This window comes from Paramormyrops kingsleyae, chromosome 13 (assembly GCF_048594095.1).
Source record: "Paramormyrops kingsleyae isolate MSU_618 chromosome 13, PKINGS_0.4, whole genome shotgun sequence".
NCBI lineage: Eukaryota > Metazoa > Chordata > Actinopteri > Osteoglossiformes > Mormyridae > Paramormyrops > Paramormyrops kingsleyae.
This window is the reverse complement of record NC_132809.1, coordinates 25,667,783-25,694,129: the sequence shown is the minus strand read 5'-3', so window position 1 is coordinate 25,694,129 and position 26,347 is coordinate 25,667,783. Positions and strand designations below refer to the sequence as shown.

The window sequence follows — 26,347 nt, the reverse complement described above, 5'->3', positions numbered from 1 at the left end:
TCTCGCTATTTTTGTTTGTGAACTAAATAAAACTTAATTACACCAGCTGTAACCTTACTCCTTATAACCACACCTTTGGAGACTTGAAGTAGTATTTTTATTAACAAAATTAATGGATTACACTTATTTGTTACCCAGAAAGATAAGCCATCTCCAAGCCCAGAGATCCCCTTACATGGATATTTTATTATATGTTCTAACTGTTAAATAATTGGCAAGAACACATTATAAGCAGTACTCCAGTAACACAGAGCAACAGGAGTCGTCAAACTCGCCCAGTTAAAATGTTTGAGGTGCCAGCCCTGCATCTGAGCCCCCAAAATGTCATAATGTCATAAATTAGCTAAGGGTCACAAGTAACTAAATTCAGCACTAGTACCACCAAAGTCTACTTAAAGACATTATTATTACATTATTAATACGGTTTAATAAAATAAAATAAAAAAAATAAAAAAACTTTTTAACACTTTTTTCACATGTGGACTTGATGTGACGATGAAAGCTGGTTTTCAGCATCTGCAGGTTGAATGTTTGTTGTTTTTGGTGCCTGGTTCACCCTTTTTGCAACCTGTACATTTTTTTAATTAATTTGTGTTGCTGTATCGGGGCACATGGTACGATTGATGATAAGCACTCTGAGTCACTCTGAATGATGCACGCCATTTTTTTTTAGATTAAAACACATCCTGGATATATTTACAGTTCCCTAAAATGTACCAAGAGGAATAAAGAAAGAAGTGGTTTAATTTTTTTGTGAAATGGGCAAATGTCAATTAGCAGAGAGCCCACCCTGATACCAGAACAGGGAGAAGCTCATCACTCAGCCACCGGGAAACACAATTTCTGTGTCCTAAATGATGGGCGATACCTGGCTGAAATATCCCACCCACTCCCCCATTCAGTGGGCAATGTGAAACATAAATTAGAAAGGAGGGTCTATACCACAAATATCATGATGGCATATTATCAAAATTAAACTGTTTTTAAGGACAAAAATACATACAAATCAATGACCCATTCTGACCATTCACGATTCAAGTGTTACAGTGTTATACAACGTTATACAACAAACAAAATACATGATAATTATAATGAATGGTGATTCCATTGTTAGCAGGCTGACACGTCAGGAGCCTGATGTCCTCAACAGAACATGAAGATAGAATATCAGCACAAACGGTGTCCATTCTCTGTAGCACGACATCTTCTCCACCTTCCAGCAGCCTCTGTCACTTTATATATTTATGTATGTACAGTATGTATCCTGCAGCTATGTAAGAAGTCCATCCATTGGAAGTTCATGGCAACCTAGAAGAAGTATTCTATAAATTTGTCAAAATGAAGCCCAGGAGAAAATGGGGGCCTCAGTTATAAAACATTTCTAAGATGGTAGTGGTTGTAGTGGGGAGCTCTTCAGACCTGGGCTTTGCAGGAGGACACAAGCGTTCCAAAGTCCATAACCCCTTATCTGCAGAAGCAGCCTCCTGAGGTTTTGAGGAGACCATAGATCCACTTTCGTGATTCCATCCGCATGGTCCCATCCTGAGCGGTTCCATAGTCCAGCCCATGATCCTGGGCTCAGGAAATGAGCTGTAGGTAGAACCCTTGAGGTTCTTAAGCCATTGCAGCACCTGGTCATTCATTCAGCCTTACGGCATAGATGGGAATTACAGACAGACAGACTCAGGGGTTCTGCTAGAGATTTTGGGCCCCCAACCCAGACCAATCCAAGTATGTTCCAAATTTTTTATGGTCCTCGGGAGCTCCTGAAATCTCCCTACTTGGAATCATCCTAATTTTTCCTCTCTTTACAGCACCCCGGGACAGGCTGAGCACAACCAGTGAGACCCAGGGTGAATACAAATGGTCAAGTCTTTGGATTGTGTCTTTGTTTTCTTTCATCTATGTTCACCTCCTCTTACATAGGAGGCACCTAAAAACCCCTTCCTTGACCTCCATCTTGAGCTAGGTTTCATTTTCACAGTTTAGGTAAGGAAGCGTTCTGGTGTTGAGGTGATGGAGCATGATGGGAAATCGCAGTGCGCTCACTAGGCCTCATCTCCTTGTTTCCCAGTTGCTCCCCCTTGTTGCCCTGTGTCCTGCAAGGCTGTCCCTCCCATCACGCATCAGAACTCCGCTGCCACTGCGCTCTTCTCTCTTTGAACAAGCTGCATTCAAGAGAATTCAAGGGTTACCCTGGGGCACAGCTTGCCACACTTAAGCCGATAATCGAAGTAATATTGATTGATAATTGAGGAATGAAACACTATGCACTGAATGGCCAGCAGAGGTCAGGAAAGAACATGCAGGGGCTTCCCAGACTAAGCTGATTGTGATCAACACCAGTCAATATGTAAATGTCTTTCTACTGTCTAAATATGTGTGTAGTGCTACTACAAACCAGAATTTTCCTTCAGGATTAATCAAACCAACCAACCAACCTACCTATCTACATACCTATCTATCTAGCTAACTACCTACCGATCTATCTGCTCTTCAATCTCTAGGTCCTTGTGGTCCACCTGTTCACACTCACCTGAGCTCCTCTTTCAGTCTACTCAACTTGTCCTCCAGTCTGTCATTTTTAACTTTGTGTGGGCTGTCCGGGACAAACCAAGCGACGATGAATTTGCAGATGACGACCACGTGCTGTGGAGACAGGGATCCTAGATTAATGAGCCATGTTGGGGGGGGCAGTACACCCCCACACATTTTCTTCTGTCACATGGTTAATTTCTGTGTCCTGTCTAGAACCTTCCCCAAGCGTTCACACAGACATAGCGGAACCAAACCCAACATGACTGTTATATGTGCATACAATAACTGCATAATGCTATGTTACATCAGAGTGTGCCAACTCCAGCCTCACCTCAAAAAGGATGACAAAGGCAAAGCGCACGGCCAGGATAAGCCAAAACTGTGAAGTGAAGCTGTAGTCCTCACTGTTCCTGTAGTCTTTATAACTGGGAACACAAAGCGCATGCATTGTCCAGTACTACAATACCCAGCAGCCCTGGTATTCACTCACATTTACGACAAGCAGGCGATCTGTGATTTAGGAGTACATGGGAAAAAAACTGTAAAACATCATTTAAAAGCTCATGCAGAGCAAACATGTAATATAATGACACTGTTTTCCCCTGTAATTATCTTATGAAATGTGCATTCCTCACTATCTGTGAGTTTCTGAAGCTTGTATGTATAAAATGATAGTAAAATATTTTACGTAGCTTGAGCTTAGTTGTGATGGAACTAATTACTGTTCATTGAAAATAATACATATATTACCATCAATGACACTGAAATGTGCTTAAACACTTCTCTGAAAATAATTGTAATTCCCATAGTCTCCAATAGGGGATGCTAAACATAGTGCAAAAGTGTACAGATAGAGCAATGTGAGGTTGCAGATTTATGTATTGTTCCTACCTGCAATGGGTGACGGAGAGGCCATTATGTGTGATCAGCTGTTTGGGCGTGAAGTCATTGATTACGTTTCGGTCATTCACGCACACTGTGGACAGGGAGTTGTTGATGTATCCACTCATGCAGCTGGAAAGGACAGACAATCAAAGGTGAGGCCTTACACACACCCATCATATCTCCATGGTCCTTAACTCCAGCTGCTCCAGGAGCACTGGATGTTGGCTGACCCCAAAACTTGCTGTCCCTTGTTTATATACAAGTGTCTATCTCTAATGGAGAGCAAGATGGGATGTGTGAAAGCTATATAATTTTCCTGTGACAACAAAGTACAGCTATTCTGTTCTAGTGCAGTCTTACCTGATGTCTGTTACATTCCCATTGGCACACGGACCATATCGGTAGAGGTACACAAGTCGGGGGATGAAGTCAGAAGTTACTCCGATGACGAGTCCATTTGCGATGACTGCCAGAACGCCAATGGCCTCCAGAATAATGGACCAAATGCCTGCAGGCACATCCACATCCCAGTTTGCTGGAACCAAGTGCTCAGCAGATTCTCTCCCACACTCACTCCTCCCTCCACTGACAAACTCACCGATATTGTTGGTCTTCTTAGGCACCAGCCGGCGCTCCAGGCTGACCATCTTAATGGCATCCAGGCGTATCTCAAAGACATTGTTGACAAGAGCCAGGAAGGGCGCCAGCGGGAAGGCCGCAACGAAGATAGTGGTGAAGCTGAACTGGAGAACTGCAGAGGGCCGAGAGGGGAAGCTGACATGGAGAAAGTCAAGATGGAATAGAGGCAGAAAGCAGAGGAGTGAAGGTATCCTGCAGAGGAGGAGAGCAGAGGGGTGAAGGTGACCTGTACCAGAGGCAGAGGACAGAGGGGTGAAGGTGACCTGGACCTAAGGCAGAGAGCAGAGGGGTGAAGGTAACCTGAACCAGAGGCAGAGAGCAGAGGCCTGAAGGTAACCTGAACCAGAGGCAGAGGGCAGAGGGGTGAAAGTAACCTGAACCAGAGGCAGAGGGCAGAGGGGTGAAAGTAACCTGAACCAGAGGCAAAGGGCAGAGGGGTGAAGGTAACCTGAACCAGAGGCAGAGGGGTGAAAGTAACCTGAACCAGAGGCAGAGGGCAGAGGGCAGAGGGGTGAAAGTAACCTGAACCAGAGGCAGAGGGCAGAGGGGTGAGGGTGACCTGAACCAGAGGCAGAGGGGTGAAAGTAACCTGAACCAGAGGCAGAGGGCAGAGGGGTGAAGGTAACCTGAACCAGAGGCAGAGAACAGAGGGGTGATAGTGAACATGCAGAGAGCTGAAGCAGAACATGGAGCCCCATAACAAGCAGAAGAAGCTGAATGTGGAAAACTGCCTCCAGACAATGTTGAGAAAACTGAAAGATTACAGTGAACTGCCGGGTCAGCTAATCTTGCATGCCCCCCCCCCCCTCCCTCCGCCCACCTGCCTCATATCAGTCCCTGTCATTCTAACCAAAGCATGAAGAAATTTCACCAAAAGTAGCAGTCACTGCGGTTCTGAAGCTGAAGGGCCAAACTGGTCCTTTCCCCAGGCAGCGCCCCAAAGCCACGGGACGTACTCATCTCCAGGAACTCCTCGAAGAGGCTGAAGGCGTTGACGTCAGTCAGCCGGTAGTTGCGCAGCCAGCTCTGCAGCTTGCAGCTCTCGCAGATCTCCGAGCCCTCCTCCGTCTCCTTGCATTCCTTTTTATAGCAGTGGCCGCACTTCCTCTGCAGCTTCTTGGTCGTCCTCCTCTTCACATACCGCCTCAGCCAGCTGCCGGGAGAGACACCATCAGGGCCCCCGTTTCGGCTGAAAGGCCAGTGCTGGAACCTGCTCTTTGATTTCACCTGAGAACTTCATGCTAACCTGCATTCATGTATGATAACAAGTGATCCTGCAACTTCAGCTGGTGCTGGTTTTGGTTACAGCCGAGATATTTATGAAACATTTTTATTTTCACTGAGATGCGGTTGCAGTGAATCACAAAATTTAAATAATGCTAAACTATATGTTTTAACTTTTGTGGTTGTTTGAATTTTAATGGAGGCAGTGTGTAGCTCAGTGGGCAAAGCTGTGGTGTCTGTCATCAGAAGGTCACTGGTTCAAATCCAGCCTCAGCACATCTCTAGGTCCTGGACCAAGGCCCTTAACCCCCAGTTCCCTGGTCGCTGTCCCTCACTGCTAAGCTTGCTATCACCTACAGAGAGCAAATTGGGGGAGGTGCAAAGAGAATTTCCCCATATCAATACTTCTTCGTAAATTAATCCTCAGTGATAATTAAATGCAGATCTTTCAAGGGGTGAAATAATTTTTTTGAATATCTTTACAATATCAACAATTACCAGCAGCTCATTCAAAGCAAAAATAAATGAATGAAGTAATCAAACAACATTTGGCCTTGTTGTCTATGAGGTGTTAACTATGAGCTGTTATGGGGTTTGTATGATTTTTTGGGTTTTATACCATGGCTTTGGCAAACACTATTTTCTTATTGGTCCAGAGACGTGGGTGTTGATTATTCTTGTTTAAAAACGCAGGTAGTTCCAGCAGCCTAATAACAGTTCTATATCCCTGTGTTTCAATACTTTATTCAATATGTTAATATTAAAACCTGTGTAACTTATACTCATAAATAAGCAGGCATTCTTATCAGCATAATTTTCCTTGGTTTTTGAAACGCATTTGCCTGTCTGATGGTTTCTATGGTAACCTAACGAACTTGCTGCTTCCAGTGAGGAGCCAGACCAGTTCTGTCCTTATAGGGACTATATTTTTAAGAGCACGTTGGAACATTATCAAATGCTAATTATCTGTGGCATAAGCGGGATAAAGCACTTCGAGATGTGTGGTTATACCAAAATAATAAATTCTGCTTTGCTTCTGGCCGTGTTCCTCCACGTTATGGTTGATTATTTTCATATAACTGCACACCTCCTTGTGGTTTCTCCCTTACTTTTTGAGTATCTTCTTTGGAGCACCTTCATTTGTGATTTGTGTTTAATTTAATTGAGTTAAAATAAAACAAAATTAAAACTATATCTACACAACGTCTTTTTGACATCACAGTGACTTAAGGAGCATGGAGAGCAGACTCACGGCCCAGTGAACTCGAAGATGTTGTTCAGCGTCTGCTTCAGCACCATGATGATAGCCATCTGGATGAAGAGGTCCGTCAGGCAGCCGCTGGGATGGCACTGAGGTACACAGGGGACATAGCTGTCACCCACGTGTGGCCTTAACACAGACGCCCCAACATGAAGGGGGAAGCCGCCTTATCGCACACGCCCACCGTGAGGAACATGTGGAAGCAGGGTTAGCCAGTGTCTGAGTTAGCCAGTGAGTTAGCCAGTGGGTTAGCCAGTGTCTGAGTTAAGGGCCTTGCTCAAGGGCCCAGTGGTGAAATCGCTTCACCAGCCCCGAGCTCCACACCATTCTAACACTGACTGCTTACCAACTTCTGTACCTCTTGAACTTTAACATTCCATACATATCTCTAAGCAGAAAAACAGGAAGTGTTCTTTTGCAACTGCAGGCTGACAGCTGAGGCTGATTATTTAACACAGTAAACGGGCCCTACTACATATTACACAGGACATACTCCTTCCTTGAGTCCACAGACTCGGTTTGAGTTCACTGAGCCTACTCACCTCCTCGAGCCTCCACTTCCCTGCGATACGCACGTAGCTTCCAGGACGTCCGTTTATCCTATGGGCGTGAAACAAACACGTCTCACTGCATGAAGAGATCGGTCCAGACGTGACACCAATGAGCCTTTACGGCGGCGGAAGAGCTTTACCGGCCGAGAAAGAAGGCCACGTAGATGAGTGAGGAGAAGAGGGTGAAGAACTGGAAGGTGAACATCTTGACGGTGAAGCTCCGCTCAGTGGCAGCGTATGAGCGTGTTTCCTCTGCAGGGGAGAAGAATTGCAGGTTGGAACAGAAATGGAGACAGTGACAGATCATAAGTTATGAATTACAGTAACCTAAAAGCAAAAAGCTTGTGCACCAATAATGCAACGTATATTCAGAGCCTGGAGGACAATCACTCATTGATCTGAAATAATTATGTACTTTTTGCTCTACACTGAGAATCTGGGTGAATCTCAAAACCAAGAACGCAAAGACCGTACTTGTGGTCTTGGCAAGACCAGTCTTGCTAACTTAACTTCCAAGAACAAACTTGGGTGCAATGAATCATGGGATTGGTCTCATTTGGGGATGATGCAACCAAGGTATCCTTGAAATCTGGGGCGGAGCAAGAGCAACATCTGGGGAATTTTACTATCCTCGGTACTGTACCTGTGCTCTTTGTTTTGGAACTGCTGTTCAGCAATGGAAGATGACGTAAAACGGGTATATGAGAACACAAGTACAGTCAAGTATGCATATTGAGATTCACCCTCTGAAAGCAAAACTGATACCCAAGGGTGAAAGTATGAAAGGAGTGAAAGGTGCTGAATGTGAGATGCACGCTAACAGCCCTCCTCCAGAACTTACCGATCTCACAGAGCTTGAGGGCCACTTTCCTGTTGACCTGTGGAATATTGGGTAGAGGGAAAAAGACTAAGAGCAAGTCCTACAGCACACGCTGGACCGGCCACTGGGGTGGCGATGGTGAGCTCACCCGGGTCATGATGGTGATAGTTAGGTAGTGCAGCACGGCTCCCAGCATGACAGCGACAGTGTTGGCATTGTCGCTCAGGAACTCCCAGCTGCTCTCCGAAAGCTGGACTTGGGCCATCACGCGGAAGACCACCAAGGCTTGGGCCAAGCCGATAATGAGCATCAGCTACGTAGACACAGATAGGACTGCATGTACCCCAAAGGTGTGCGATGGATTATGGCATTGTCTCTGAGACTGGAAGGTCACCCAAGGTCGGGAGAGTGACTGCTGGACACATAAGCGAGGCCCTTAACCCCCAATCGCTCCGGGAACTGTCTAATTGTAGATCTTCCTGAAAAAATGTATGCCGCTTTGGATAAGAGTGCCTGGTAAATAAATTAGCATGAATGTAAATTAAGGAGGAACAGTGTTTCTTCACTGTTCCTCCTTAATTTACATTCAGGCCCTCTTAGGTACACCATGTACAGCACATCATACAGCCTTCAAGGTGACAGTGCATGTCTAGTTTATATAATGTGTGTGTGTGTATATATATATAGACACACACACATACACACACACACAGAGTTTGCAGTGTGAATGGTTTTAATATTTGAATAATGTCTCGTACTTTATAATGAAATGCATTTTAGGTCAACTGCTTCAGTAAAATATATCTGGTTAAATCAAGGTACGACATGCAGAAATATGAAGGGTAAGGTTAATACTGAGCTGTACTGGGTAAACTGATCATTACACTGGGCCCATTCAGAAAGCATGGGCACAGCATCTCGGTTGGAGGACCAGGAACCCACCATGAGTGTGACGAGGATCAGAACCGTGGTGCTGTGCAGGTAGGAGTGCCGGTACCTCTTGGTTTCACAGTTCGGATCATTTATAATCTCCAGAATCAGCTCCTCCTGACAGGGGGACAGGACAGATTAAGAAATCAAGAATTTTTTTTCTCCTTCTGTTTGGGTTTTAGATGGTCAAGAATTTCATCAGACCAACTGTGATAACCACTCTGCTGAATGATTACAGCAGAGCAACTTCTCCAAGAATCACAGTATTTACAGAAATACAGTATACAGCTCTCTATCTCAAAGTTTCGGATGGTAAGAATAATTGGGTCATATCAGAAGTTACCAGTAATTGGTTCCCCTTCACAGTTCTGTGGTTTGTCTCTTTCTTCATGTTTTGAAATTTCAAGTTTATTTTCATAAGTCCTTAGTGCAATGGGAAGCTTACTCATGTACCCCCTGCGGACTGCCAGTTACTCCATTATTTCAATATTACTTTAATAATACTCCAGATATACTCAACATAGACAAAAGGTTGCTTTTCTGACAACTCAAAACTTGTACCTCGTCCTCAGACCAGTCGTACACCTTCCACTTGCTGACATATGTTGCTCGATGCCTCTTCCAAAACTCCAGGAAGACAGTGGCTGGGGAAGGCCATAGATTATTATCAGGGATGCGGGAACATGCTCACTCGCACATCAGCTATGCCAGCAGGATCTACTCATCTTCTCATCACCTGCCCTTGATAAAGCAGCCCGATGATGAACTAGCTATCAAAAAAGTGATTGCAAAGTATAGATAACTGATTTGATGTAAATGTTGTGCACAAGGAAATGCCAAGTTTGAGTTGAAAGACAAATAAATGGTATCACTGGACTAAAAACTGATAAACTACTCACCCCAGATAGCCATGAACATGGCGAAGGCTACCGTCCCCTCATTGTCAAACAGGATGCTCACCTGAGAAGACCACCACAGCATTTCCAGGTGTCATTTCTGACTTGGTGTAATTTGCATATCCCCGCCCCTTGGTCACACCCCCCTGTTTCTGCCTCCCATGTTTGGGAAGGTGTGGCAGTACCTTGGCAAAGGTGCAGGTGTCCGACAGATTCCATACTTTGCACTGACGGTCACACAGTGGGCACATGATGATATCTGCCTCACATACCTCTTTTCTGCACAGAAGCAAATGACAGATAATAAATATGGGAAACTTATGGACTTAAGAGAAATAAGCACTAGTTTATTTTAATGGCAAAAAAAAAAACTCCTTAACTGATGCCTAACTCCTCACTAAGTGGATCTGGTAACAGCTGACCTCTATATTAATTAACTGTCACTGCGTTGGTTGACCATTACGCAACTCAGATCCTTAATGAGTTACATGTTGTTTAGATAAACAGTCTGGGCCAGTCTTGATAAGCTCAAGATGGGAACCACGACAATTATATCACTTCATATCTTGTCTTTATGCAACTACTAAACTGCCAATTCAGTGCTGTTCATGTAACGTTATGTGACAGGAGTGTGAGAGGTGTAGAAGGGAAGGATGGCGATTAACTCGCAAGAAGATAACATTTCAATTAATTCAAATATACTAATTCTACTGGTGCCTGTAGCGATGAAGTATTTTTATTAAAGCAGTGTTCTTATCCTCCGTCCACTATGACAGCTACACTATATGTAAAGGAATAAAGATTATTTTGTTCTTCATCCAAACATTTTTAAATATATTTTTAAAATTTTTTTTAAATATTTTTTTTCCTCTGGAAACTAGATTTTTTTTAATACAATCACTTTAATATGATTTATGGGAAATTCCAGTCTTATGGATGTGACATTTAAACAATTAGATTTCCATGAATAGGAAAAGCGAGTAATGAAAATGGATGGGTTTAGACTATAGGCAAACAAAATGTCTCTGAGCATGGACAAGATTAATATCAGTCAATTTTCATATCTAGGTTTAATATAGTCAAGTCCTCAAAAGCCATATATTAATTTACATGTTAGAAATACATAACATTTTATCACCGTTATTGATGTGACATTAAACAGACCTTTGCATTATATTGACCAGGTTATAATGAATGTTTATCAATATGTCCAAGTGGGCGTTCCCCAAAGACCCCTGTCTGAAACTCATTTCCACGTGATGCCATCAATATGCCAACACAGAGGAGATATTAAAGTGCACCATGTACTGAAAGCAGATGCAGAGAAAAAAGTACATCAGCAGCACTGGTGGCAGGAAGGAACCGTGAAGCTTACATGTGGTATCAAGATCAGGAAAAGGAGGTTTGAGTTTCCTTTACCGCGGTGATATTGACTTGCTCTCAGCCATACGGGATACAAGCAAAACACTCACATGAGCGGGCTGGTGTTGAAGAACGCCAAACCGTAGAGAAAGACAACAATCCCCAAGATGGCCGCTGGAATCAGCAGGTAGGTGTACCAGCCGAGCCACAGGTAGTACAGGGCAACCTTCTCCCCAAAGTAGCTCCTGAGAGTCACACACACACACACCAAACAGGAGGCAAAGGGTTGATGTGACAGTGCTCCACCACATCCTATACATAACACTTGAGTTATGATCAGGACCTTTCTGACACATAAACACTGCAAAATCAATACAGACTGTCATTTCAAGTCATGATAGTACAGAAGCTCGTGTACGATCCTTGTGTTATTTGTGAACTTGGGTTTCTATCGAGGTTGAAAGGCTCCAGCCTACAACATGTGATACCGTGACTCGCTACAAGAACTTGTCTAGGAACCCAACTTGATGGTCATAAGGGTCTAAGTGACTTTCAATGGGGTCTTACCTCACTTCAGTAATGGGTTGTCTCTGGAAACAAGCAGACCACCGTGCCCAAATTTGTGTCAGCTCTTTCTGCTTCTTTTTCTGCAGGACAATGCAGTGACCGTGAGGTGAGGTTCATGCATTTAAGCACATGTCTGTAAGGCACCAAAGAGTAAAGACCAGCTCCAAGTGTTTACATGGAGAGTGACAGGCTGTAGCAGGTATGCAGCGCCTTGAAACACCCTACATGAGAAGCTGCTGCTACCAAAGCAATGGAATGTTCTGCTTCTCCAGGGTGTGTCCATGTGACGGCGGAGGAGGGCTTTTCTTAGAAACCACACAAAGTGAGCTCCGGGCGTGAAAGCAGGGGAATACCAGACGAACCAATGCATGGTATCCATTTGCGTCCTAATTTTAACCTTTTGAACCTTTTCAAGCCTTTTCCAAGAATGTTCTCTGAGGACGCGTTAAATAAACTTTTTCATCTACCAAACAACACGTCCAAAGAACTGTTCAACCAGATTTTTTATCTCAGATCTGCTTTTAGACATATTCATTAGAAATGGCATTTTATGTGGCTAGCATAACTTGGGCATATGTTTTAGGTGTTTATTAAAATAAACTTTGCGGTTAACATAGTTTCTCTCAGTTATAGTGGTGTGCGACATTGGAATTAGTTGCTTAAGTGTTGGCTACCAAAACAAAATGAGCCTGATAACAATTGACAATGAGCAGTTTACAAAGACAAAGCTTCCTGGATGGTTTGCGTGTATGTCTCTTAGAACACTCCTCTTAAGTGTCCATAAAGTAGATCTTTACATATTTGTATATCTATTTCTTCTATTGTTTTTCATCTAGAACCCATCGGCGAATACAACTGGGCTTTTCATTCTGTTTGGTGTGACGAGGTTTTCCAAGGTGCTCTGCCTGGGCATGCAAAACAAGGATTAACCTCGGATTTGTATCACTGACACTCTTACTGGGCAAGTCTTTGCAGCCAGTCATTGTCTGCTGTCTGAATTTGAATTAGCGTTATCGTCATGGCTCAATCCCACGGCCTGCTTGAAGCAGATGCATGTTACTCAAGCCATGGAGGTTGGACCAGTGCTGCCATGGCGACGCCGCTGCCATGACGATGCCCACAGTATGTAACCACCGAGAGCAAAGAGGAACAGAAAAGCAGCCAGATGACAAGAAGAGAGTAGCATGTGAGATTTACTCAGTGAATGTACCTCGTGCAGACAGAATTTGGTCTCAAACACATTTTTCTTGATGAGTTGGTCAAGATTCTCTTCTGCAGAGAAAGAGCACAAAAGACACACATATTTGCAGGGTGGGTGGGATACTAGGGCTAGGGGTGTTTTGCACAAAGCTGACACACAAAAAGCCCTCACCTTCAGAGTTTACTTTTATGTATGTGTGATCCAGGATGAAGTGAACGATCCTTATCCTAGAAGGCAAAGAGAGATAGGGGGATGCCTTCGGTTGTAAGACATGCCTGCCTGAGGGTGGCGCCACTGAGGAGCACGAGCAGGAACGGCCAGGCTCAAACTACCTGGTGGACAGGATGACCTCTCTTTGCTGCTCGCAGCTCCAGTTGCAGGCATCGGACACCTTCAGCAGGTACCTGTACTTCTCGAACATCTCGTTCGGGGCGCGGATCCCATAAAACACCTTTTGCTCGTCCACGATTTCCTGACAAACAAAGGCAGTTATTTATAGCGTAAAGGAAGCCTCAATGTCCTGTTCCTACTACCTTTCACATTATGAAATAGAATTCCTTATTTGTGACATGACTGAAAGCAAATAAATCCCAGATTAAAGTGACGTGAGCTGGACTGAAAAGGGCTCAAATTTGAATGCATTTTAAAATCAAACAGCAACATCCCCCACCCACTTAATCTGAATGCTTCTTCTGCGGTGTGACTCTGGGTGCATTCAGAGTGTAGCTTTACTTTGCCACAGCTTCTGATACTTGGGCGCAGTTTGCATGACGAACGGAACCATTGCAACTCACCATCACCTTAATGTCCTTCTGCTTCAAAGCAGCTATGAAATCCTTCTGCTTTGCGCGTATCTCACTGTTCGGGTCCTCAATGTTCTTGCCAACCAGAACATAGTCGTACGACGGTGGGTTGCGCTGTGGAGAGAGGAGAAGGGATTCAGGTACCTGTGAGCCATGCAAAGTCAGGAGAACCTGTACAGATTATGCAGTTTTATAAAGTGTGACATTGGCTGGAAGGGGCGAGGTGGTGTGTAGATCAGTGGGTTAGGACACTGTGTCTGTGATCAGAAAGTAACTGGTCCAAATCCATCGGTCAGCAGAAGGAGAATATACTGTGTAATATGTAGTAAGTCTGTATACTGTGTAAAATAACAGGCCTCGGCTGTCAACCTGCAATAACTAATGAACACTTCCTGTTTTAGGGTTAGAGATATGCATGGAATGTTAAAGTTTAAGAGGTGCAGACATTTGTAAGCAGACTAACATTGCTAAGGTGGTGTGGTGCTCAGAGGATTAGGGTCTTGTGTCTGCAATCAGAAGGTTGCTGGTTCAAATCCTGGTTCAGATTTCACTATTGGGTCCCTGAGCAATGCCCTTAACTCCAAATTGTTCCAGGGACTGTCTGACGCTGCTTCCTCAGTAAATGGATGTTACTTTGGATAAAAATTCATCTGCTAAACAAATGTAAATACGCTGTCTTAGCTTGGGCAGAGGTGTTGATTTGCATGCAGATGATGTGTGTGTCGTTACCACTGGGGGCAGCAGCGGGGTCTCGCTGCCATTCTCAGCAGGCATGCCGCTCAGCTCGATGCAGGCCTGCTGTGGCTGGGAGTAGCGGTCATCTTCTCGCCATGGACGAAGAAGGGGATCAGCACCAATGGTGCCCCCATGAGGTAGACCACATCCACATGCCTCATGGCTAGTTTCCTGAATCTGAAATCAGATCATCGGCAATTGCTCTAAGGCAGTGTTTCCCAGCCCAGTCCTTGGAAGCTAGAGGGGGCACAGAGGAGCACAGGCAGTCCACGTTTTTGCTCGGGAGCTAGTAGGAAGCAAAAACGTCTGCAAGTCCCCAAGGACCGGATTGGGAAACACTGCTCTAAGGGCTCTGTATTCATGGAGGACAGAGTCCTCACCCTCAGCATCTTTCATCCATTTCTTCAAATGTTGCCTGAGGATGCATTCAAGATATCTGTTTGTTTGGGAATTCTTCAACACACATTCTCAAGGGCCTACTGCATTGCTGAACACTGCTGCATTAACCCTATACTAGAGGTTGGTAGACATGTTGGTGTGAGGGAGGACAGAAACATTCAGGTGGAGGAAGTTCAACAACAAAGTGAAGACACTAAAGGTTCAGTAAAGTACACTAATGGCTCAATGAAGTTCTAAGCCATTTATCTGGATGTTATAATGATTTATATATATGGTTAATTTGTAATATCATATTGTTGCCACGTTGAAAAATAAGACCTACTGGTTATATACAAAAACTTAACAGACAGGAATTTTTGGTTACCTGATCACCTGCGGAAGCTTCCGGATTCCAGAGATATTCCTAGAATTTCAAAGGAATTCTATAACTGAGTATCGGCCAAGAGAAAACTACCGGTCCAGTAACCCCTATAAACCTGAGCGAGCCATAGTGCTCGGGCCTGACATTCCTGTGGATGGGACGGGTCCTTTTCATGCCAACACGGCACACACGGGCACACAAAGTCACCTTTGTCGCTGTGTTTCTCTTGGTACTTAATTTGATAATCAGATGCCTTTCTCTAAGGTCACATGTCTGCCATTTACATGTAGCCCACACACCCACAAAGGCAGCTGGATGGTAAGAGAAGCAGCCTGCCTGCCTCTCATTTATAGGTTTCTGTCATATAACATGTCTGGGAGCATTATCAAGCAAGCCCAGCCTTGAATGAATCAGAAAACCAGGGCTACTGCTTACTTTATTTCAAAATATTCTCATGTCTTCATTAAACACCACTATGTCCTTCTGCACGTTTAAAGACAAACTTCGTTGAACTACAGTGTTGAACAGAATCAGTCCGAATTCACCAGGTTCTGTGGTGGCTCTTCCCCAAAGCCCTAGTCTAGAGATTTCAGATACATACCCTAGGACTGGGCAATTAGTCGAATTTTCATTTAAATTATGATTTTGAATTCCAATGATTATCAAAATTAAATCTAGATAAAATGATTATTGTGCCACACTTTGTTTCGCAATGATGCCCCTGTTTAGTCTTGTGTTATAAATCCATTGTTATGTTGGAAATCCATTGTTAAAAAGACAAGCTTCAATAAAGGCATATTTCCAAAGTCCATGAGTAATTGTGTTAAATAATCATGACCTCAGCATTGACCAAAAGTAGGGATGGGGTGACATTTTTTCAGTTCCACTCCAATTCCGATACACAACTGCCAATACCGTTTCCAATACAATTTCAATATGACAAAAAAATCATTAAATATGGCTACTAGAAACATACATAATGTCCTGTTCCACCTCGTTTGTTCATCGTTTTAAGTGTTTTTGAAGCGTTTGCAGTTCAATTTGAAAATCTTGCAAGTGAGGATACGCAAATGGCGAAGGCTTAAAATGCCCCACAATCTTTCTCCCGCTGCCAACACTTACACTTCACCGCGATCGCAGCCCCTCATGCATCACAAGCTGCAGTGAGCGTGCAAATCAGCCCAAGCTTGCGACCCCCAAATCCCCCACTGCTTTTCTCATATTACTCACGTCGTCTCGCACAACTACGTACGCTTTGTTTAGTGGGATTTTCCCCTAAACGCTACTCCCATCTCTCAAAACTTTGTTTTCACAAAGATTGCAAATTGCTGTGCTACTAGTTGCTGTTAAAAGCATAAAATACTCCCAGATGCATTTTCTGAAACCGCTTGTCCTATTCAGGGTTGCAGGGGGTCCGCAGCCTATCCCAGAGGCTACAGGCACAAGGCGGGGAACAACCCAGGATGGGGGGGGGGGGGAATCCATCGCAGGGCACACTCACACACCAGTCACACCTACAGGCAATTTGGTGACTCCAATGAGTCACAAAATGTTTATGGACTGTGGGGAGGAAACCAGAGTACCCAGAGGAAACCCCATGATGACAACATGCAAACTCCATGGATCCCTGGTTCTATAGGTGTGAGGGAATAGTGCTAACCACTGCACCGTCACCCTTTCAGCTGACGTTCTTACACTCCTAGTACTGCGAAGGGTATGCACGTGACATCACAGCAGGTGAAACTCACTGTGCTCACACCCACTGAGTGGCAAAAAGACTGAGTGGCAGTGTTAGCGTTCAGCTTGAATGCCGCAAAGACACATCTGAAATGGGAAAGAGCTGTGGTGCGATTGATTGCACAGATAGATTTAACACGAAATAGGTGCTATCTTTTATAGAGACTGCCAAAACCTAAATAGTATCAAATAGTAGTAAATAAGTATCAAACGTGGATCGGTCACGTATGGCTGATAGCCGATCTGTTTAATAGGTCTGGATCAGTGGCGATACCGATTCGAATATCAGATCGGTGCATCTCTAACCAAAAGAATAGTGATTATGATTTTTACTATAATTGAGCAGCCCTAACATACTCCTCTCTCCACACCTGTAATTCCTATGCATTCCAATTTTACTTCATCTATGGGCATAAACGTCAACTGAGCAGCAGTGAAAACAGTGTGATGGATGGTTAAAGAATTCTGTATGGGGCGTGGACGGGCACTGGGGAGGTGTGATGGTCACCTAGTAATAAATACTAACCTAGTAATAAATACTAACCTAGTAATAAATTTCATGGTTGATTTGGTCTTCTGTATTGGTTGGTTTCACCAACCTTGGTACATTTCACTATTGGGGGGGGCTGCAAGCCAGTGTGGGGGGGAAGGTGGTTCAAATTTCTAATTTTTGTAACTGGCTGCATATCTGATCGGTAGCAAACAAACTATTTTTTTTGTGGGGGGAGGAGGGGTGGTTCAAACCCTTAACTTTACTATGTATCTACATGCTATGTGTCAGGTGGCAATGATACAACTTGTCAATCAGGGAGGGTGGTCACAATAATAAAAGCTGTTGACTGGAGGCCCCCCCCGCAGAATATGTCTGTCTTGCCCATGTCAAGATCCAGCTCTGGGTAAAGTCAGCTACAGCACACTCAGCACACAGGGGGGCCTGTCTGGGATGTGTGTTTAACGGTGGAAGCTGTGCACTGACATCTGGTGCCTGAGGGATCAGGACGGTGAGGTTCGGATCACGCCGCCCTGCTATTCTGGAGCAGCCATCGCTGATTATCGCCACCTGGGGCTGCTGCTTCCATTCACCAACAGATCACAGCCAAGGTTAAGTCATTTAGCTCAAGCTGTAGGTCAGTGTTCCTTGCGTTTGCAATCTCCTGACTTCTATTTTGTTCATGTAATAAACCCACCATAGACCTCATCCTAACATCTCTTTGCTCCCTAAACTTGCTCCCAGGACCTGTGTAATAAATGAAGTTCAAAGACCAATTTATATGCCAAGGGTGGTTATGCCGCTAATTTGAATACCATGATGCAGTGCTGGAGATGGCTACACCCCCTTTTGGGGTTAGCAGTTTACTGCTGGCTATATGCCCATCAGTCCTTTGTGACGGCTGGGGAGAGAAGATACAGTGTCACTACCCGCGAGGGGCACGGAGGGGTGGTGACATGCTGTGGCATGATGTTCTCGCTGAAAATTGTCACTACATTGTAATGCCTTGTGTGGCATTTAATTAATTTATGCCAACCTGTGACTATGACCAAACAGCTTGCTTTGTGTGACATTTTCATTCTCTCTGAACTGCCCATCACTGTGTGGGGTTTTGTGTCATGTGTGCTCTGTGACAGGTCGGCTCTCCCGTCCAAGATGTCCCCTGTTAGACAGCTAATCCCACCTGGCACTTTTACCAAAGTTAGCAGCCCTGAGTCCCTGCTAGCTTGTCAAGTGTGAGCCAGATTGTTCTAGAACGCAACAGCAAAATTCCCGCATGGTTGAATGGGGACCTGCAGTCGGGCATCTTACCAGAAGCATGATATTGTCCGTATTGTTCCGTTTCCTGTTCCTATTGTTCCAACCTGTTCCTAGTTGAGTACGTAGATCAGACAAAGCCAGACAGGCAGCATGCAGTGTGTGATTTGTTTACTTTTGTTTTCCTTTCATGACATCCTCCCTGAAATAAACCTCAGATCTGATGGTATCATCTGGCTATCATGAAGCCTTTGAGATTTTTACCCCGGACATAAATCACACAGCAATGATCATACATAGAGGACCAAAGGTCATAGTATTACTATATGATGGTAAGATAGTACAATCTCATTAGTCCACCTTATTCACGCCTATCCTTAAAGGAAGGTAAACAAATATAAATGTTGTCAGGTACCTGGAGAGGCTGTCAGATTTACTGCTCAGATCAGACGCATCAAGGGTAAGGTAACAAATGTGCTTGTGACACATAAAACCATTAGCATTGCAGATTTCAATGACATGATCATTTTTAATATTCAGTGATGTGTTTTGTTGAAGACTGTAGGATTTCACACATGCTGTTCCAAGCCCAACCAGAAGAAGCAGTTTGAAGATGGATGGAGAAATGGATGTTCAAACTGTAGAAACGAGTCCCTACCAAGCTGAACTTGGGACAGACAGAGAGACAGGCAGGGCTGTGGTGAGGCTGTAGCCTATCCCAGTGAGGACAGTGTTGGGTACCCCCTGGATGGGATACCAGTCCATCACTAGGCACGAGACCAGGTACACCCTGGATGGGATTCCAGTCCATCACTGGGCACGAGACCAGGCACACCCTGGACGGGATGCCAGTCCATCACAGGGCACAGGGCTGGGTACACCCTGGATGGGATACCAGTCCATCACTGGGCATGAGACCAGGTACATCCTGGACGGGATGCCAGTCCATCACAGGGCATAGAGTTGGGTACACCCTGGATGGGATGCCAGTCCATCACAGGGCTGGGTACACCCTGGATGGGATGCCAGTCTATCACTGGTCAAACACTCATACTATGGTAAACCTAGAATGCATCTTACTACTCGGGCATGGGCTGCTTCCACTGCAAGCGACAAACCAGCTTGTAATTAATGATTATTTTTTTAATTCTGAGTCACCCCTGATTTATGAGCAGCCATTGTACATTTGATATTATGCGGGTCTTCTAGTACGGTCATCTGTGGTGTCATCTTTCACATTACATTTAATTAAAATAATTATTTTATTAATTGTGAAAAATATAAGGTGGGCTCGCGGAAATACTTACATAAGCGATTAATTTTAAAATCCAAATGAAATGTGGAGATTAGTATTTTAGTCTTTGAAAGCAACAGTGTTGTTTCTGGGATAATGTCCCAGTTTCCATTTGTGTAGCAGAACCCACAAATAAGTGAAAAAAAATACAATGTAACCAAGCATCGCCCATTAAGCGCCCTCGGGCTCCTGTAAACCGGCAGCGCTTCGGGACTAACCCGAAATGCGGCGTTTTAATCGCGCCACTGTTTTTTTCTACCGTGATTCAGCCTCCAATAAAAGTTCTTAGTCAACAGCCTGCGCTTAAAAACTAATCGCACAAATAACTATCTTCAGCCTCTGAAACAGACAACGCAGATTTAAAAAAAGATATTTCAACTCTTTTATTTCCCTTACCTGCTTCTTGAAAAACATGCCGGTGAAGAAATGACAATCATTCCACTTCAGAGAGAAATGAAAGTAGACTGTCCTCTTAAATCCGCCTTATTCCTTCTTTGCCATTTGTAGTGGAGTTTTCGAGGACAGCACTTTCATGCGCTTTTTCTCCTAGTTGCGAGTGAGCAGTGAGCGGCTTCCGCGTCCGGCTCCGCGCAGGCAGGTATGAACGCGGAGGCGCAGCGCAAATATGCGGCAGCGGCGAATTGCCGCTATGAGCCGCCGGCTGTTTCGCTGCTCAGAGCCGATCGAGTCAATGAAATAAATCGCCTGACCGAAACCGAAAGCCCGGCGTGACACTGCCGCATCGGCTTACGAAAAGCGGTTTGCGGGTTGTGAAACGTCTGGTTACACCATGGAACAGAAGAACTATCACATGCGTTACTGTGTGAGAGCTTCTTACACTGTCCACGTTATTACCCTGGGACATCTCTGCGACTCTTTACTCTTCATTTGAACAAAGTATTATGTTGAAAATCAGTGCTTTAAACACTCAAATAATTCTGCTTTCAATTACGCTTAGCTTTAAAAAAAAGTAATACGAAACGTTTGTATTTTGCTATATGTGCTATTATACTATATGTACTGATTTGTACGTGGAAGGTATTTGAAAAAAAACAATTCCTTTCCTATTTTTTTTCAGAACTTCAGTGTTACACATTAATGTCGTTTTCTTTTTACAACATTACACTGTGCAGTGAAGATGCAGTGCGAGAGTTTTGTCTGACGTTCATGCAGCCACTTGCCTGCTCGTTTATAAGCCAATAACCTCGGGAAAGGGAGTTCCTGGACCAGTAATGTGGTTGTTATCAGCTCCAGCCAGAACATCAGCAACAGATAGAGGCTCAATTCCAACAAGCGACTCCAACATTAACAGCGACACACGAGTACTTACAGTAGTGACTTACTAGAGCTGGATGAACCCAACAAATACTTCAATTATTAGTCACTCAATTGTAGGAAACATAGTATGCACACAACACATTAAGGTATGTTGTTATCCAGGTGCTACAGTAAAAGTGCAATCAGTTAGCTACTGTATGTTAACTAAGGCCAGAAGCTATGATTGTCCAATAAGGGTTTAGGTAGGGAGCACTCCAAATGGACATTCATGAATTCTTAAATTAACCCAGCTAACAGAGAAATCTTGCTTTGTGGAACTTGTAGTCCCTTTTGTCAGGTTCTGCGCCCATCTGACCCTGCCCTTCATGTCTCTTCCCCCTTTGGCCAGCAGGTGTTGTTGGCCATCGTGTTCCCTCCTCTGTCTTTGTGCTGGAACCTTGTGTGTTTTCCCTGTTCCCTGGATGGCCGCATGGCTCCATAACTTGTGCGTATGGCACAGAAGCTGTAACATCCCTGTCATGGGTTTCAGGATGGTTGCAAACCAACATCATCTCTTTAATTTATTTGCTTTTCTGTTTCCCAGTGTTTTGTTAAATTCTCTTACTTTTTCTGTTCTAGGTTTGCCCTGTTTGATTCTGGTTTTGCTTATATATGTTCCTATTCTTCCCTAGTGTTGTTAATGTTTCTTTGGTTCCCTTGTTCCAGGTCTTGTTATTTCACCTGTGTCTTGTTCTATGGCTTTGTTGATTAGTTGTTCAAACCTGCTCTTTGTTAGTCTTCATCAGTGTATTACAGTAAGTGCCTACCTTTGCTCATTTCCCGAGTCAGTCACTGTGCTTTGTTACTGTGTGTTATGCTGTTGGTTTCTCCTAGTTCTGATTCTGCTGTCTCCCTTTGTATGTTGGCTTATTTGTTTTCTTTTAATTTTTTTCCCCTCTCTAGTTTAGTTCTGACCCACATCTTGTGGTGTCCCTTTGTGTTCTGTATTGTCTAATAAGCCCCTTTAGTCTCTGAACTGCAAGTCGATCGTCCACCTTCTTCTTGCCTGCGCCATACCACGTGTCCGTAACACCCTTTCTTTTGTGTGTGTGTGTGTATATATATATATATATATATATATATACACACACATATATATATATATAACATACATGCAAATGGTCAAATGGTTTTGTACAATTCTCATCATTTGGTACAATTTCCAGTTGCTTTAGTCTAGCTGGTAAAAATAGATTGTCATTTCCCATTGTATTAATTTCACACCTGAGACAATATATGTATGTGATCATCGGGTTATCCACCACATGCAAAACAATTAACCAAGCTTTCAAAATGATTTAAAATATTTTATATAAATCGGAATGATACACTATTGCTGTATTTTTGGTTTCCACGGTGTATGATAATGTTATAATTTAGTTCTTGCGTTGCCATTTTGCAGATTTTGTGTTATATGGTGCTGTGTGACTTTTTTGTTTGCTGTTGTACTGTCTTGTGTTTGTACTGTATCTGGAGAAAGTACATGTGCATGCAACTGCTTTCTCATTCCAGTGAACTTTCCAGCCTTGCAATGCTGAAACTGGTGTTTTTGACATGAATTAGTATCAGTTTGCTAATGAAATATGATCAGTCAGTGACAATAGAAAAGTGGGACCCAGCTATCATTCAGAATTTTGGAGCTCAGGAGCAGACTGACACTGACAATATATCTAAGCATTTTGACTCATGGTTAAAACGATGCTTACTGTACTTTTCATTTTGGTGGCACTAATTCATTAGTAGAATTATTTGCTTTTGGAGACACGAGTTAGTTGTTTTGGGTAAATTACAGGCTTTTGCAGCTAAACCACAGTGTTGTGCTACAGGCATGAACTGTTTCGAGAAAAACAGTCTCGAGAATGTTAAGCATGTTTCATGAAAGGTGCCAAAGCAATAGAGGAAAAACCGTACAATGGGACACAAGTGACACTGTCATGTCTATGTGGGCACCAGCCTATTTGGGAATTAGATCTAGAATTCTTATAGGACTTATTATTGGCTAGGGCATGCATGTTTGTCTGGTTAAGTGCACTGTTGAAATCTTTCTGGAATTTGGCTTTGTTTTTAAAACCTTAATGCAACTGTGGTGATCTTTGGATAAGGTTAGTTACTGTATGATCCCTGCATCTTTGAGTTTTATGTAGGTGTGATACTATGCGAGTGAGTTCACAGCTAATGCAAGATAAAGTAAACCTTATCAGAAGTCAAACGGTAGGGTAACATCTTGTGGAACTTAAACTGCAAGATTATAGCTTCTTTAGGTCTTTTTCCAGCTTAAGCGGAGGTAGTGAAATTTGAACACATATAAATAACTGGCGATTAAGATCGGATTAACATTGTCACTTTGGACGACAGTCTTCTGGATCAATCTAGTTAAAAATATTTGGTGCTTTACCTGGGGAAAATGCATTTGAGTATCAGTGTCCTTGTGAATTAGAGCTTCTTCCTGTTTCGTTGTGTAACTGCTACAGCTTTTGTTAATTAAGTCACCGATGAACTACTTGTTTGTGACTGAGAGATTGATTATTAGTGATTAGATTCTTCCTCATTCTAGTGACATTTTCTCATGCCGTAAAATCAGATAAAAGAAGTGGTTCAGCAGGTGCTCAGATGTAAACTGATCATGTTACAGTTCTGTTTACCTGAAAAAGCCTTAACGCCAGGGCTGCATGATATCAGATCTCGATATCCTCACGATTGTATGGCGCATGCGCAATAATCACCAGGGCTTTAGATGATGGGCATAAACATTTGTCTGGATGCTGGCTTTCCGGTACTGTACAGATGTTTATTTACGCCCACAATTAGGTAAACAGATTAGTAGTGCACCTAACATATCAATGAGATTCGTATTGTGACGTCCGTAAATTAGTAATCTGTATAAATTAAATGTATCCCTATGTTTAACAAACATGTCGGACTTTAAATTGAAACTTAACGTACCGTCACACTGCCGACGTCTTTTTTTACCTTGTTTATCCACAATATCTCCTCTTTTAAAAGATGTAGCTGTTGAGGTTTCTTTTTTCATCGCCACAACCAAATTCACACTTATCTAAATCGCTTCCATGCCCTACCAAAACAGTATGGCGTGCTCCATTAGCCGAATTTGATAAACTTTTGAATACATCGAATTTATAGCTATTACTAACTTAGGGGCATCACAATATGTCAAATGTTTCCTAAGCCTTTGTGATTATTGCGCATTCACCATACAATCGCGATGATATCTTCAAGCAAGAGCATTAACTCCGCAACAATTTGTGGTACATTAGCTCTCCTGTGGGACTGGACCAGATGGGCTAGCCATGTGCATCAATGAGCCTTGGGTGGCCGGTTCTCCAGTTGGCCTTCCACTGCATATCAGGAACACCACACAAGACCTGCTGTTTTGGAGATGCTATGACTGAGTCGTCTAGCCATCACAATTGGGCCCTTGTAAAGTCCTTCAGATCCTTACGTTTACCAATTTTTTCTTCTTCCAACACTTCAGCTTCAAGAACTGACTATTCACTTGCCTAATATTTACTGGCAGCCTTGACAAGTGCCATTGTGATGAGATCAATGTTACTCACTTCTCCTGTCAGTGGTTTTAACGTTATGGCCGATCAGTGTATGTTTGTAGTAGGTAACATTTGATCTCTTGATGGTTGGTACGGATTACTTTATATTGTTAATTTTATCAACATTGATAGTTTGAGGCATAACTAACATCATTGGTAATTGTGAATATGAGATTAGTTAGTATCTTGTTGACATATTTGCTTTGCTGACAACAATCCATGTAACTCCTTTTAAAACATTAAACCGTTCACTAAAGAGTTTCTGTTTGTGGTGCTAAGAGGGTTTATCCTGCAAAATAATTTCTGAGAAATTATTTTGACTTTTCTTTTTTCCTTTGGAGATGTACGTTATTCATCGGGCAGTGACAATATTAAGGTTGATAAAATCAAATTGTATATGAATTGTGTGTGAATGTGTAATCATTTATTGTTATTGTTTTTACAAATTTATCTGGATCAGGCACTTGTGGTGGGGGGGGGGGAGGGGGGGTTAGGGTATGGGACTGAACACCTGCCCAGACGACTGAAAGTGCCCCGCTTTTGAGGTGCTCACGTTGCACCCCCTGGCTGAGAAGCCTACAACTACCTATGCTAGCCAGTGTCACAAAGTCATAATGTGGTGATTTATTTGCCATGATCTAAGACAGTGAGCAGGATCGACAAGTGATTTTCTGTCACACGAAGACTGGAATAGGGCTTAGACAGCTAGACTCAGCAACCGTACAGACATATGGCAAAATCAGGGCTAAAGGGACACCAGGAGAGTGTAATTGATAGAATACAGGAGACTCCAAGGTACTGAACGCTGGATATGAGACGGGACATCGATCACAGAGGAGGGCCAGGAGGGCGGATGTCAGTGCTGGGACTGGAATACGTACTGCAGTGAGGAGCTGACAAACTTATACCTGCAACAACAGAAAGCTGCACGCATCCATGACCAGATAACCTCTACATAATGCTTAATTCACCAACAAGAAAGAATATTTTCAACTCGCATTTTCTGAACCCTACATACAGTATGTAGGATCACACATGCACATATCACAGGGCCTAAATTCCAGGTGGCCTGAGACAAGGCCGAGCCTGGTACGAGAGGCACCAAAGGGGGGTTACACACACAAACACACACACACAGATAACCAGGGAGGCTAGCACTCCAACTTTTATTGCCCAAAGATTTAGGGACCTACAGACAAGCAGAGTGGAATTCACGGACAGGGGTCCCTCGACTTGGCACCCAACCCCCTCCACATACACTCTGCCTTACATTTCACTCACCCAACAGACAAACACCCTAAAGGAAGTTTCATTTAAGTTTGGCTTTTGTATACCCTGTATATTGATTTACTCATGACTACTAGTCTCAATATACAGATACGTTATGTTTGTATGTGTCCTAACTTTTAGAGAGTCTTCTGTGTTAAAACCCCCCCCCTTCTCTTCCAACATTCCTTTGTGGTCCTTATCTGATCTTGGTGGACCTCACTAAGTTTCTTTGTTTCTACCATGCTATG

General features: G+C 43.5%; 1 protein-coding gene across 1 annotated transcript; it reads right to left on the bottom strand.

Moving 5' to 3' along the window:
• Positions 1–49: 49 nt before the first annotated feature.
• Positions 50–20,843, bottom strand: LOC111835442 (anoctamin-9-like). Its single transcript, XM_023795769.2, has 24 exons — positions 20,347–20,843; positions 14,407–14,589; positions 13,669–13,791; positions 13,207–13,346; positions 13,046–13,101; positions 12,884–12,945; positions 11,674–11,753; positions 11,217–11,351; positions 9,930–10,023; positions 9,748–9,808; positions 9,410–9,492; positions 8,861–8,965; positions 8,067–8,231; positions 7,940–7,976; positions 7,239–7,350; positions 7,090–7,147; positions 6,539–6,636; positions 5,019–5,215; positions 4,022–4,174; positions 3,784–3,931; positions 3,430–3,552; positions 2,870–2,963; positions 2,537–2,649; positions 50–2,168 (listed from the first exon to the last, which is right to left on the bottom strand). The coding sequence occupies exons 1-24, from the start codon at positions 20,362–20,364 to the stop codon at positions 2,120–2,122; spliced, it is 2,487 nt and encodes an 828-aa protein (XP_023651537.1). The 5' UTR covers positions 20,365–20,843; the 3' UTR covers positions 50–2,119.
• Positions 20,844–26,347: the final 5,504 nt, after the last annotated feature.